At 35.1% G+C, this 15,142-nt stretch overlaps 5 protein-coding genes across 5 annotated transcripts; 3 read left to right on the forward strand and 2 right to left on the reverse strand.

Annotated features, from left to right (window-relative positions):
• Nucleotides 1-1,695: 1,695 nt before the first annotated feature.
• PHYBLDRAFT_65945 (hypothetical protein) lies at nucleotides 1,696-2,477 on the forward strand (the record flags this gene model as incomplete). The annotated part of the gene is made up of 2 exons (XM_018441563.1): nucleotides 1,696-1,772; nucleotides 1,853-2,477. 2 exons carry the CDS (start codon nucleotides 1,696-1,698, stop codon nucleotides 2,475-2,477), a joined length of 702 nt encoding a protein of 233 aa, XP_018291377.1.
• A 983-nt stretch (nucleotides 2,478-3,460) lies between these two features.
• Nucleotides 3,461-4,208, forward strand: PHYBLDRAFT_65946 (hypothetical protein; the record flags this gene model as incomplete). The annotated part of the gene is made up of 2 exons (XM_018441564.1): nucleotides 3,461-3,537; nucleotides 3,587-4,208. The coding sequence occupies 2 exons, from the start codon at nucleotides 3,461-3,463 to the stop codon at nucleotides 4,206-4,208; spliced, it is 699 nt and encodes a 232-aa protein (XP_018291378.1).
• An 886-nt stretch (nucleotides 4,209-5,094) lies between these two features.
• On the reverse strand, nucleotides 5,095-8,220 carry PHYBLDRAFT_168696 (hypothetical protein; the record flags this gene model as incomplete). The annotated part of the gene is made up of 6 exons (XM_018435920.1): nucleotides 5,095-5,525; nucleotides 5,574-6,364; nucleotides 6,395-6,641; nucleotides 6,699-8,036; nucleotides 8,142-8,163; nucleotides 8,206-8,220. 6 exons carry the CDS (start codon nucleotides 8,218-8,220, stop codon nucleotides 5,095-5,097), a joined length of 2,844 nt encoding a protein of 947 aa, XP_018291379.1.
• Nucleotides 8,221-10,201: 1,981 nt separating this feature from the next.
• PHYBLDRAFT_57371 (hypothetical protein) lies at nucleotides 10,202-10,659 on the forward strand (the record flags this gene model as incomplete). Its single annotated transcript, XM_018440236.1, has 2 exons — nucleotides 10,202-10,304; nucleotides 10,409-10,659. 2 exons carry the CDS (start codon nucleotides 10,202-10,204, stop codon nucleotides 10,657-10,659), a joined length of 354 nt encoding a protein of 117 aa, XP_018291380.1.
• A 519-nt stretch (nucleotides 10,660-11,178) lies between these two features.
• Nucleotides 11,179-13,763, reverse strand: PHYBLDRAFT_65949 (hypothetical protein; the record flags this gene model as incomplete). The annotated part of the gene is made up of 10 exons (XM_018441565.1): nucleotides 11,179-11,665; nucleotides 11,720-11,853; nucleotides 11,930-12,090; nucleotides 12,174-12,217; nucleotides 12,289-13,054; nucleotides 13,113-13,149; nucleotides 13,226-13,239; nucleotides 13,319-13,449; nucleotides 13,552-13,666; nucleotides 13,754-13,763. The coding sequence occupies 10 exons, from the start codon at nucleotides 13,761-13,763 to the stop codon at nucleotides 11,179-11,181; spliced, it is 1,899 nt and encodes a 632-aa protein (XP_018291381.1).
• Between the last annotated feature and the right edge of the window lie 1,379 nt (nucleotides 13,764-15,142).

Here is a 15,142-nt window from a genome sequence, read left to right on the forward strand (position 1 = left end):
CTTTTTGGAGAGTATGCCTTTGTTAAACTTTGCACATTGTTCGTGGAGTAGAATTGTATTTCTAATATCTTGATCCTCAGGCACATATTTAATCAATTGAGTACATGATGACACAATTCTTGAGATGTTCGCCCATGCTATTCGAGGTGAAGGTTTTGTGAGACCAATATAGTGTATTGAAAGTTTTCTGTGTAAACCAAAGACTTTCAAAGTTTAGCACAGTACCACTGACAAGAAGAAGAATACAAATCTTCCTACCCGTTTAGCTAGGTATCCTCAAGATGTTACTTGGTAAACCATTACATTCTTTGAGTAATTTCGTAAAACAATTTATTATTACTTTTTACACTACGTGGGGGCGAGGGTCTGAGGGAAGGGGAAGATGCTTTGCATTAATTGTCAAAAAAAATACGGTGGGCAAAGATGGAATATTGAAAAAAAAAAAATGTCCTTATTCTTAAACTACAATAACAAAATAATAATTGAAGTTGAAACATATATAAAAAAAATGGGAGAAAAATAGTACTTAATCAAAATTCAGCCTTAAAACAATATTAAATAATCTGAAAAGAGCTTGCAAAATTATTCTACTAGATTTGCCCTATTCGTTTACTATAGTTAAGGAGTCTAGAAATCCAATATAAAAAATTAAAGGCATCGAATACTAGGACTAATAATCAACATCACGCATATTCAAAAACTGTATTAAATACCATACTGATATACTTTCATGTCACACCGGCACATCAACGGTACTCATTTTTTCTTCAGGAGGTGCAGTTTACTTTCGCTGTTAACAAGTCTAGGAAGCTCAATTGATTGTCATAAATTTCGCTTTTTCTGTGTATTTTAAATGTTCAATGACATTTCTACTTTAAATAAATAAATGTATACCTCATGTAGATGTACCTGTAGCTGTAGCCTGCAAAATAGTTAGTAATGTAATAATCCGAAAAACTGGATTATTTTAGGGTAGACGAACGAGAGAACTATTTTGATTATATTACATATCATGATAACCCCTTCTCTTTATTTCTCTCTATCATTATTACAACACAATACTGCGCGCTGCATGCAGCGATTCTTCCAATCAATAACATCGAAGAATATCATGCATTCTATAATTAAATATTTTATGGCTGCGAGTATAATATGCAGTTAAAGGTCAGGGTATCTGAACTCCCGTACGGAATATATGGAGAATATTAAACCCAATAATAAATTCATCTTTAAAGGAGCTGTATTTCCAAGATATATGTATATATACGCTAAATTTAAAGGGTGGTTTTGTTCAGTAGACAATAAAACAAAAATGTGTGCAACTGCTCGGGCTTTTCGAGAGGCTTGTTGTTACACACATTTCTCCTGATTGCCCATACTATAGGATTTTCTGTAGGAGGAGAGTTCTAGTACATCAATTTTATTCTTGGATCAATAAATATGTTTACGGATTCCGGAAGATTTATACCGCTGTATCCTTGATGGCATGCTATTGCGTAAGAGGACCAGGCTGTGACCAATTCTACCTTTCTTTTAATTACTCGGATTAATACACATAATTTATCCGTTTTTTTCTTTGTTTTCGTTTTGCTCTTTAGTATAAAAATACTAATACGCAAAGATTCTGTTTGAGAAAGAAATATATAAGAAACCCATTCTCTTCTTCTTGCTTTTCATTCTTTAACCTCAGAAAACATGCCCCTTAAGATCATTGGAGCTGGTTTTGGACGAACAGGCACCAACAGCCTGCGTTTAGCTTTAGAAATACTTGGGTAAGTCAAACGAAAAGGTAGAAAACATAAAGCACGAAGCATAAAGAAGAACATAAGACTTAATAGACTATATATTACAGTTATCGTACACATCATATGATCAAGGCATTATCTGATATTACTCAAGATCCTCTTGTCTGGGAGAGAGCATTTAATGATCCTGAAAACCACCCAGACGAATGGGAAAGTGTATATGGAAACTATGATGCAGCTATAGACTGGCCAACTGTCACGCATTACAAAGAATTGATGAAGAAGTACCCCGATGCAAAGATTATTTTAACTACACGATCCGCAGAGAGCTGGTACAAGTCGATGAACAATACTATATTTATGAAAATGCACTCCAATTATGTCGAGGAACTCCCTGAGCACCCGCGACTCTTTCTGAAAAGTCAGCAAAAAATAATGCTTGATGGCTATTTAAAAGATGATCTCAGCAAGTCTCATAACAAAGAAGAACTCTGCAGAATGTTTGAAGAACACAACGAAGAGGTGAAACGGTTGGTTCCTCCCGAAAAACTGCTTGTACTTGAATTAGGCGAAGGATGGGATCGTCTGTGTGAATTCCTGGGAGTTTCTGTGCCTGGAACACCCTATCCAAATACAAATAGTTCCGGTGAAGGATTTGAAAAGAATGCCGAGATCGTTCTCAATGAATTAGAAAAGCAAAAACTAGATTTACAAAAAGTAAAAGCTGCTTAAAATATGTCAATTTGTTAAAGAAATACGAACATAAAAATAATAAATATCTTATATACATCTATCTTTGAGCTCTACAATTTTCTTAACTAATAAAACTGTAAATTTGAGAAGCTTTAAATATTATTGATTTTCATTCATACCAGAAATATCAATTTTAATCCTAAAAACGATATATTTTAAAGGACCATTACATGAGTACACTGAAGAAGTGTGATACTTTTTCTTTTTAGAAAATGATATATTCAAATCGAGTAAATAATTAGTTAGTTACTAAGGCTAACTAACATCTTATGTACTAGATATATATTATACTGAGGAGTGGCTTAAGATCATAAAGGGTAATAATAATACCAATACTTTCAATTCACTGGGTCAATGAATTTTAGACATAGGAAAACACTAAGAGAAATTAGCAGTAATTCGGATGGTGGTTTTGAAAAGTACCCAGTATATTATTATTTTTCAAAACGGCCATCGGAATCACTACTTTTTTCCATAGTGAGATATTATATAATCTAAATATGCATCTCTCATAATAATAATAACAATATGGTATAATAATGTGAATTCCATATGTATTTTTTTTTCATGTGCTTCACAATTTTGTAATCTTAAACTGTATTTATTTGGTAATTTTAACATTGGTGCAGTTTATTGCATGACTGTACACACTCATATTTTACTAGATAAAATTTTCAGTTGATGTGTCTGATAAATTGTCTTCCAGTTGTGTACAGCCAAAAGTCTTGATTTACATGTGTGTTAGGCTCTATATATTTTCTAAAATGCTTTTTTTTGGTAAAGACTATAAAGGTTGAGAAAGAAGCACTCGAGGTTTTTTAGATCTTGTTAGTATCATGCAAGAGGTATTTTAACACAAGGTCATTTATACATATTACAAATACTGACTAATTGTCTATATCTCTATAAAACAAACAATTGATTATTAGAAATAGTAACTTTCTTTTTCTTTCTTCTAAAAAATGCCTCTTAAGATTATCGGAGCAGGTTACGGACGAACAGGTACCAACAGCTTACGTCTAGCTTTGGAAACACTAGGGTAAGTCAAAATAGAAAGTGAACAAAAATTAATATGGAGTATATTACAGTTACCGTACCCACCATATGTCTCAACTAATGGGAGACTCTGTACAAGATCCATTTGTCTGGCAAAGAGCATATGATAACCCAGGAAGCCACCCTGACGAGTGGGAAAGTGTGTATGGTAAATACGATGCTGCCATAGACTGGCCAACTGTGACAGTCTACGAACAATTGCTGAAGAAATATCCCGATGCAAAGGTCATCCTGACGGTTCGATCAGCAGAGAGTTGGTACAAATCTATGTGTAACACGATCTTCAAATTTTTCGAGGACGATACCAAGCAGCACCCTGAACATATTACTAATGTAATAACGTTCCAGAGGTCTACTATGTTTGATGGCTATATCAAAGGAGACCTTTCTAAAATTAAAAACAAAGAAGAACTTTGCTGGATATTCGACGAGCATATCAAAAGAGTCAAGGCACTTGTTCCTCCCGAAAATTTACTTGTACTTGAGTTGGGTGAAGGTTGGAGTCGTCTGTGCGAATTTTTGGGGTGTCCTGTCCCTGAAATACCATATCCAAATACCAACAGTTCGGGAGAAAGCTTCGATTTATATATCAAATCAGTGTTTGATGCATTGGAGAAACAAAATTTGTGTCCAACAATAGGAAAGACTGCTTAGGCATTAATTATATATATATATGTACTAGCTTCTAGAATCATTTATATTATTTTAATTAAACATGATTTATTTATTTTTTGTATTGCTTTCGAGCAAACACTTTCTTTTATTTTCCTTCTAATAACGAAAAGGTTACATAAATCGATAGACAAGACATTATATTTATGTATACTAATTACACGGTTTGCTTTCAGAATGTATATATATATATGATTACTTGTTTGGTTTAAATTGCTTATATGTATATAAGAATCTGAAAATATATTGATTAAAAGAATCAGTGATTCGGTACTACTACGCATATAAAAGCCAATATCTTAATTATCATACCTACCCCCAATCAAGTTAACAGAAGATGTCATTCAAGGCCCACTTGTTCACAAAAAAAGCATTTGATAATATTATTTAAAATGCTTTTCAGCGTACTCAGGAAGATTCTTTCGAGTGAAAAAGAAAAAAGAAAAAAAAGTTACAAATAAAGTAAGAGTATAAGCTTTTATGGTAATTTTGAAACAGAAACATCACACCAAAAGAAATTCTCGTATAAAAATGGTAATTTTGGGTCTCTGAGCCTAAAAAGAGGGTTTTTTTATCTATAAAAGTTAATTTAAGCTGAAAACTGTTTTTTTTTTCAGACAAATCACCACGGATGAAATTTGATATCAAATTAGGAAATTGAAAACGCATCTGTTATCTTATTGGCTTACTAAATATATCGCTCGTGTAATTTCCTTTTATACTTATAAATCAAAACTTGTGTTCTTTATAAGGGAATGCTTGCAGTACAGACATCTACAAATGTATTTCTAGTGTAACAGAAGAGAACTAAAAAATGACTTAAAGAAATTGGAATGTTTTATTGAGATAAAAAAAAAGATATAAAAAATTAATAAAAGGAATAAAGGAAGGACCAGTATGAACCAAATTTGTTGAGGTTAACAACATATTTACAGCCAACTTTCAGATGCATGTCTAATAGACAAACAACTTTCAATTCATCTAGTGGCATGTATATATCATCAGCATATTTGAGTGCTAGACGATAATTGTTGTTAACAGCATGTGCGGATAGATATTCGATATACAAATGATATACTTTAGAAAAAAGCACCATTCCAATGATGATATGTCCATTGCTTTGTCTAAATAGAGCAAATGTATTGTCTTTTAATATCCTTCCAGGGGTCAAACCTGTACCGTTGTTGTCTGCAAATTCTCTGGACCCACCGAGCAAAGTTTCATGGAATTTCCCATCAGAGTTTTGTTGCATGTATTCTGCAATAGCTTTTCCATGGGTTTCCCTTAAACCATTCTTGCCTATCTATGAACCATCATCAATAATATGTCTTGTCATATATTGTTTACCAAATTTGAGACATATATCTTTCGATGTGTTCATACGGTTTGTATGAAACAAGTGTTCACGAATGTGCTTGTTGAACTGCTCTCCCTTTTCGGTCTCGTAGTTAAGAGCAGGCCCGAATCTTCGTAAATCTTCAAGTAGATGGGTCAACAGATGGACTTTTGGCTTGGACGTATAGAATGCATGTTTTTTATGTTTACAGTTAGTGTCGTATTTGTGTAGGGCTTCAATTAGACTTCTAACGGCAGAGTCTACTTCACTGATATATGTCTCATATTGACTGTCAATAAATCGAACAAATACTAGAGAACATAGACGGCCGAGACGAACAAAGAGGGGAGTGATTTCCTGTAATACTTCTGTATCTGCAAACTTTATGGCCAGGATTACCGGAAGTATTTGGATTAGTACCTTGAAATCTCTACCAAGAAACGAACAGGCATGGGTGAGAGACCTTGTAAACGCTCTTGATATGCCTCTGGAATTTTTGTAGTCTTTAATATAATAAAACAGTTCTTCTAGTTCTTTTTTGTTTTTGTTCAAGACAACTTTAACCAGATCAGTTATAAGATACTTTGCAATGCCAAGGAGAATGTAATGCAATATTTCAGCAGAAGTGTCTTTTGACTGGTCATATGCTTTAAGTTCTAGCAGTTTGTCTGTTGACTTGTTTTTAAAACTTAACTCTTCTGCTGTGTTTTTGTCATCAAAGTAAGGAATATCAGGGATCACTGTATCTCTGTCTGGTGTAGAAGCGGCCTGGATATAATGGTCCTTGGTTCTTGTTGAATGTCTGTTAGTATATTATTCAACTTCGTTCAACTTGGGGATTCGACTTTGCAATTTAATGTAGCACTTTCTACAAGGGTAAGTTGAGTTGGGCGCACCTAAACCGCAAAGCTCTGAGTGACAAAATGTATCTGCCTCAATCCAAAGTAAAGGAGGTACCACAAGAATATATGCATTATCTTTTGCAGAGAACATTACCACGCCGTTTTCTAGCTTCTTCAAATCATCAACAATTTCAGGTAACAACGAGGCAGCGTTTGCACCTTTCTTCTTTGGAATTGCTGATATAAATAAGATATTCTATATGGAGCACCTTTCTTCAAAAGAGAGGGCCGCACATTTCATCGACCAGCTCTCATATGTATTAAATTGCTTAGAGGTGTTTCCAGAAGTATCATCCGAGAAAAGAATTACAGGTGCAATCTTTACCTTGTAATATTTTCTTCGGTTGTTTTCTTGGTCAGTTCCGTCGCATATAAGCCTCTTCAGAAAATGTTCTTCTTCAAGTAATTTATGATGAGTTGGAATGAGCGAGATAATTGTGTCAGGAGAGATGCTGCAACATAAGGAGGTGTTTAATGGGGTTGTGTCGACAGAGAGAAATGATTCAATATTTATGTCGGCATGATTGATTTCGATGCCAATGCTACAACCATCTTTTGGAGTTCGAACAATATATCCACGAGAGAAAACATTAGATATATCCATTGTATGGAAAGATTCCACCAGAAAGCGAATGTTAGGCGAGCAATCTTTTAACAGAATAATGTCACCAGACCAGAAATCAACGTTGTTGTAGGTAAACATGGGCTGTTGGAAGTATGTATTTGTTCTCCATTTTTCTCCTTGTTGAAGACAGACAGATTGGTTTGGCGTGCGATCAGGTAAAGAAAAGATTGATTTTGACTTTATAGGATCGGCAGCAAGGAGTTTGATGTGCTCAGAAGGCAAGTTAAGGAATGCGGTGACTTTTGTGCTGTCAGAGAGAGTAACATCTAAACTTTTCGATTTGAAAATTGGGATGTTCGATCCTTTTCGTGTCTGGTAATTCCAGAGTGCATCTAGCCGGGGCAACTTGAAAGAAATATCTTTTCTAATAGCTTCTTCGTGGATCTTTAGAAGAAGATTGATGGTAAATAATATCTTCTTTAACATTCTACGAGAAATCATGTCGTTATCACCATCGACAAGTGCGAGCAAAATCATCGTCTGGATATCTTTATATGGATGAGTATTTGGTGTAAATCTGTTCCAGGCGGTAGAGTTAAACACTTCACTCTGGAATTCATCCTCTTCATCGATTGAAGATTCGTTGTTATCGGCGAAAGCAGACATGTTGTTCAAGATGTGATTAAACAGAGGAATGCCTGCGTTTGGCTCTGTGTTTTCCTCAACATCAAAATCACTATTGTCAACTCTACTTCCATCATCACTTTCTTCACACTCGTCATAATTTAAGATACTGTTGTAGTATTCATTATCAACGTCTGATTCCTCTTCCACACTTTCACTTGGTGTAAGCGGATTTTTTGGGCTGTTGCTTGTCTGTATATCTTGATATTCGGTCTCCTGGACTATGCTCATATCATCTGCAACCGTTTCCGTTATGGCATCTTTGCAAATGTCTTTTAAGATTCCAGTGATCTTTAAAGGTCTTCTCACAAAGTGAGCAAGATCTAAAAAACAATATAAAAGATCATTTATTTTAATTGGCATTTACTAATCACATTTAATCTCGAAATAGTATAAGATCCAACAATTTTTTAAGCTTATAAAGGTACGTGTGTTGACATTAAGAGTAGTCTATACAATATGAATATTAACAAAAACAAATTTATGTCTTACTCTAGGTTTATTCATTATCATCATTATCAAAGGTAAGTTATTGGAAACAACTCTTAAAGATTGCAGCCACTAATCATTCTTGTCGTCTATATAGGTTTGAAACACTTCAGGCTCAATGAAATAGAAAGGTCCTATCCATAGCTTTTTTATTTTGTAAATTGTATTGAAGTAGCTAGCTAGCTTTTTATTTATAATAATAGCTACCAGTACCAGCAGCTCCTGTCTACCCTGCAATAGCAGCCAGTACTAGGCTGGTACTGGTAGCCTAGTATTTTATGACCCCCGTATTTTCAACCCACAAAATAAAAATAAAAATATTTTTTTCAAACCGAAGATTTTTTTTTGTCAGCATTCTATTTTTCAAATTTGGTCTATTTTTAAAATCGTGAAGCTTCAAAAATAGTAAATTCAAAAAAGGAAATCGAGCCACCGTCGTACAAAACAGTCATTTGTAACACTAGAAAAATCTCCCGTGGTGTAGTATTTTTTCTATTTTTTTCTTTTCTTTTTTATTGGCTAATTTTTTCCCTTCTTTATTTTCTCATCAAACAGAAGTTGTAATGACCAATGATTAACACTTTGCTGTTATATATAATGCTTAAATCATGCTTGTGATCGGTTTAGGTAAGTAAATTAAACTATACATTACTTTTTCTACTTGTTAACTAATCAAAAACCTTTTAATCAAGTGCTTTTCATTGCGAGGTAAACTTTACAAGAAGCAACATACTACCACAATTTAAAACACTTTATACTAACACATAGTTTACGCTTTAGATAAGTAAAGCCATACCAAATAGCATCGATCTTTATTCATAGCAAAGGTATTTTATTAAGTACTTATAAGTGTAAATACAGCTTCTAACTCTCGCTATTTTTCTATGTTAGCTATGGAAATTTTTATATGTGTCTATATAACTAGCTTGCCAGTGTCCTTGTCCATTTATTATATCAGTAAGCCTCAATGGAGTTTAGATAGCTTTAAAAGTAGTCAGGTAAACTCTAGGTAGGTATCAAGTGATGGCCAAGTGAAAGCTAAGTAGCCGTTCAACAGTGACTTGCCTGGCCAAGTCTGATTCCCACCCTAGTAAAAGTGGAATTCCCCCCCCCCCTCCCCCCAAATATTTTTTCTGAATAAAATTGCTGCATTTCAAAACCCATTATTTCCAAATTTGTTTTAAAAATTGAAATTCAAAACACGCTCTGTAGCAAAATCACTGTATTCTGTATAAGACAATTATATTGCTCCCAGCAAACGCCGACAAGACAGTGCTTAAAACCTGTCCAAATTTGGACCCTGATTTCTTTTGGTGTGATAGATTTCACTTCCAAAAATTGATAAGTGACATATGATTTAATTGGTGTAAAATCTTGGGAAATTACACGGTAGAATTCATGTTTTTCGGAAAGTCATTCAAGACTTTTTCCAATAAATTTACTATATTTAGGTAATAATTTTTTCTTGGAATTGTGACTTTTTACTGAGTACGCTGAAGAGCACCTTTTGTCGTATATTAAGAATATTTATAGCACAAACTAATACTGTGAACACTGTATGCATGGTTTGTGAATAATGGCAAATATTGAGTAGTAAATTTGCACAGTTTATATTTCCAAAGTATGTTTTAATTAAGCTGTTTATCAGTTAAAATCTAGATCAGCTAGTAAAAACCAATTCGCACAAATTATATGTAATAATTTATCTCTATACACTACATTTTTTTATTATTAATCTGTTTCTCTTTACATAAGATTTATTTATCTATCTATCTATATCTATGGTCATTTCATAGAGTTAGTCTTTCTCGCATAAAAACTTACATGAACTTATCCAGAAGAGAAAGGAAGAAAAAATTCGTTAGACCAGAGTCGTATCAATGCCACGTCACGTATTTTTCAATGTCACGTCTTTTTCTCTGCCCGAATAGAATGACTGTCTCGCTCCCCCAAAATAAGTAAAGGGCATCCTCTCTTGAAAGGTCTCATTTTACACATCATGTCAATCGGCGTTCCCATCAAGCTTCTTCATGAGGCACAAGGTCACATTATTTCTTTAGAACTTAAGACTGGTCAGCTGTACCGTGGTCAGCTTCTTGAAGGTACATCACAATGTCACATCAAAAATGGATTGTCTTTTTTTTATATATTCTTTTTTTTTTAATTTTTTTTTATTAACATCGTCATTTGATTGTTCGTGGATTAGCCGAAGACAACATGAACATCCAGTTGAAGGATATTACCGTTACCGGACGCGATGGTCGTGTTTCACAGTTGGATCAAGTTTATATCCGTGGATCGCATGTTCGATTCTTTATTGTTCCCGACATGTTGAAGAATGCGCCAATGTTCAAGCGAGTAGGTCCTGGTGCACTAAAGGGTAGAGGTATTGGTCTCGGTCGAGGTAGAGCTACCGTGGCACGTGCTCAAGGTAATGAATTACGAGAGATAGATTAAGACGAAGCTTAGAAGAGTTTTTTTCACTTTTTTTATGTTTATACTAATTGTGTGTATGTACGTATTTTTTTTTGTTTTAAAAAAAAACAAAGCAAGAGGTAGAGGACGTGGTTTCAGAGGACGTGGTGGACCCCCCGTGCGACATTAATCAAGACGCTAGTTTTAGCAGAGAGGAGTGGAAATATATTGAAGGCTTGTACATGCTGTTGTCTCATCCTTATAAGCTTTATGAAGCAAATGCCGCGAATATCCGCCAAAATAAAACACTATCATTTTTTTTACAAATTTTTCTACATTCAAAGAGGTACTTGTTTCGCGTTGATTTAAAGTGGCTTTCACTGGAGCAAATTATTCGAAGAAAATGGGGTTTCATGAATATATGTATATATGATTACTTTATTTTATCAATTCATTGTATATATTAACTTATTGGACCGAAAGAGAGAAAGAAAAGTCAGGTGAGCCTATAGGATAATATCAATGGTGACAAAATAATACATGCCCAGAAGGCAACCAAATTCAGAGTTTGGCATTTCCATTGTTTAATATATGCCAATCCTTGTCTGTAAATGGAACGTAGGTACCATTCTTAAGCCAGTAGACGGGTTCATTTTTTGGTATCAAAGATGGATCAATTCCTTGTGATCGGTAGACTGTCTTTAGTTGCTTGAAAGTTTCTGTCATTTGCATGGTCGGCAGTATGCGTATAAATATTGGGATGGCATATTTTGGCAGATTTTTGGTCAAGTAGTTGTGAAGCTGGGTAAAGTCTATCGAATGGCCCTCTTTGGTAACAATAGCAACCATACCAGCCCTGCCATCATGAGAAGGTACTTCTACACCATAAACATTGGATTCTTCTATGTCAGCAAATTGGCTTATGACATGAGTTACTTCAGTCGTCGCGACATTCTCGCCTTTCCATCTAAAAGTGTCTCCTAATCTATCGGCAAAGTAGAAGAAACCGTAACGATCCATCTTTAAAAGATCGCCACTTCGAAAGTAGCTATATATATAAAGGTGTTAGAAACGTAAAGTATTATATCGAGAAAAGACAAACCTATCACCCTTTTTCAAAACATCGTGCATAACCTTCTTTGTGGTTGCTTCTTCGTTTTTGTAGTACCCACGGAATTGCATAATTGCATTCTTGTTAACAAATACGACAAGCTCTCCGTATTGGCCTGGCTTGCACTAATTTTTTATGAAGATAATAAGCTCACAAACAAAAAGGCAAACAAACCAGCAGGATGCACACTAGTATACTTACAATTTTACAAAGTCCATCTTTAGTTCTGACGGGTTCTTCCGTAGATGGATCAACTTCTATAATCTTAATGTCTCCACGGAGAGTACGGAAGAGAGACCCACGATGACCAACTGCTCCAGCACCAAAATCATTTTTATTCACATTCATCAGTGAAGTAGGAGCTATATAAATTTAAGTTTATACGTGCGTGTGTATGTAAATACAAATATAACTGTGCTTAGAAAACCAAAAATCGAAAAGATACCTTCACTTGCTGAATAAAGCTCTAAAATGGTCGTAATTCCAAACCTAAATCATCCTAATGAGATAAACGTATTCCAGAAAATACAAATATTTAAAATATCTGGTTTCAGCCTTACCTTTCCCTGAACCGATCCCAAATCTCAGGTCGCATTCCATTTCCTACTATTGCTTTTATTTTATGCTTATTTTCCATCGGGTGAACAGGCTGACTCAATAAGTATCTGCAGAATTCGCCGATATAACTAAATGCTGTCACTTCATTCTCTACACAATCGTCCCAGAACCGTTTTGCTGAAAATTTACGCCCAAGTACAACAGTGCCTCCGCGTACCATGGTTGCAAATGTTGAAAAAAGGATTCCTGATCCATGATAAAGAGGCAAAACACAGTACAGCCGAGATCCGATAGTAATTTCAGCTACTGTGCCATAGAAATCCATAGCAAAATTCATCCTTGCGTGCTCCATAATAGCCGCCTTTGGAAGACCAGTTGTACCACTTGTGTAAACGAGTAAAGCAGGATCAGAGCTAATTATACCCTTTGTGAAGTGGTCGCTCAGATTTCTGTCTGTAAACTCTGTGAGAAATTGCGGGGTGACAGCAGGGGCAAATGGAAGGGGGTCGATATTTGAATTTTCGGTTGCTTCACCATAGGCAAATAAAGAGATCCCAAGGTTTCTGAGTTCACCCTCAACAGCATTGACGCTCTCGATATAGCACGGATCAAAGACAAAGACCTTGGTTTGTGCTATCTTGATGACATGAGTCAGGCTTGTATTGGTTAAACTAGTATTAATCATTGCTGGGATAGCACCAATTTTAAGAATAGCAAAGAGGATAATGTAGAATGTTGGATGGTTCTGGTGCATCATGCAGACAGTATCTAAGCTCAACGACTTTTAGTTAATTTCGAACAGTAAGCGCAGCTACACTTTCCCTACCTTTGATTTTCACATCTTGCGTCAGAAGCCAGCGTGCCTGTGCATATTATTAAAAAAATGATAAAGATAATGAATCCCTTGCAACGAGCCCCCTGAATTCAAGTTATACTCACAAGCTGGTTTGAACCTATAAAATTCAAACAAGGTAAGAACATCATAAAATTAGTAAGACATCAAATACTATTTGTTTTTTGATAGTAAGCTACCTCTCTCGATGTCTCTGAAAGTGTACGGCTTCCCTTCAAATATGACAAAGTATCTCTCTGGATAGTCTTTTGCAATGTCTCGAAAGCGATTATAGATATTGATCTTATCCTGTGATGCCCAAATATGATGTCTAAGGAGTAGTAACAACGTATATTGAGTAACTCCTTTTCTTCTTCTTCTTTAAAACTTCATTTATCGCTCTCTCCCGCCCCTTCTCTTATGACAGGCGTACTTGATCAAAGAAGTCAAAATTATTTTAATTTGATGCCAATCGCGTGTAAATGAAGTAATTGAATCCAAATACATCCCACCAAAGACCACTCCAGCTGTAGCAGCAGATATATATTCTATATTAACAGATGCGATTAATAATATATATTTATATATTTATTTTATGGGGATAGTACTGAGGAATTATATATAATCAAACAAACCTGGAAACATTTTCTATAGCAAGCAACAACAAAAAAAACAACAAAAAAGAATGGTTTACTTGAAAGAAGCAATTGAATGAAAAGAAGTAAATTAATGAATCCTTCTTATAGATAGGGGTTGGTTTATTCTTCACATGGGAATACATCGTATTTTGAACCATTAAACAAATCATCCTTAAAGATGTTATCCCTTCATAATTGAGATGTGATAAATTGTAATTTACATCCAATAATATGCAATCCCTATAAGATTAGAGTATAGACCTTGGCCATACTAGTCATCTAAGTTCTGCACAAAGGAACTTTCTGAGCGACACATATTGTCTTTTTTTTTAAGAATTTGTTTTCTTGTTGAGAAGCTCCAAAAGAAAACACGGATAAATTAACCGGAAAATCAGGTAAATCAGACTACTGTTTATTAAAAGATATATGTATATACATATATTAAACAGATTTGAGTGGCCGTAGAGGTATGAGTGGAGAGGTATGCTGTTTATGAATATAGCCTTGATTTATCCAACTTCTGATGTCTTGTATTAACCTCAAGTGCTTTTCTAGTACAAGATGTTGCTTCTTGTCATTCCCTTGGCAACTATTTAAAGTATTTTCTCCTATTGTTGATACTTTTTGATCAACATTGGCTTTGTTGACAGTGAGGTCAGATAGATCGTTTGTCAGTAACTCTAGGGCGTCTGTATTTACAGGAGAAAGTGCCCTATTCAATCGACAAGGTTTTTGCTCTTTTCTTAGGCCAGAAGGTTGCCGATCTTCTTGTTTGACTATTGGTTCTCCAAAAGTTGCGAACACGTTAATAAGATATGCAATGTTCATCTTGTCATTACTTGATGGATCCATCTTTTGTTTTGGCTCAGCTTGCATAGAAGCAAGGGGTGGATGGAGTCTAGGTTCGGGTAGGTTTCTGCCTCCGTTTCTACCATTTGAAGGGTTTATGAAATTGTGTACAGCAGGCATAAATGGATTCATTGAAAGGTCTGACGCAACATTCGAGTGCTTTCCAGATCCAGCATTGGTGGATTCCATCATGTGGGTATCGTTTGCAGGGTTTCTTACTCCTTGTGCTGGTGTGACATATGTGTTTGAACCATCATAGACAGGAGAGGATAATCCTATGTCGAGATCCATTGGCACAGTATCTGGTGGCTGGGAATTAGAGTAAATAAATCCATCTCCTTTTGCGGTGCGTACATGTACATGCTTTGACGTATTGTTTGGTATAGAGAGAGATGAACGGATTTGATGAGATTGTCGATGGGAAGTTTCGAATGCGGGGGGTTTTCGTTTGTGGGGGTTGGTTTGTATTTCATCTGACAGCTGCTGAAGCCAAACATTCACATCCGAAAGTTGCTCTTCGCTTGTGATATTAACTGT

Source organism: Phycomyces blakesleeanus (genome assembly GCF_001638985.1).
Source record: "Phycomyces blakesleeanus NRRL 1555(-) unplaced genomic scaffold PHYBLscaffold_11, whole genome shotgun sequence".
Classification (NCBI taxonomy): domain Eukaryota; kingdom Fungi; phylum Mucoromycota; class Mucoromycetes; order Mucorales; family Phycomycetaceae; genus Phycomyces; species Phycomyces blakesleeanus.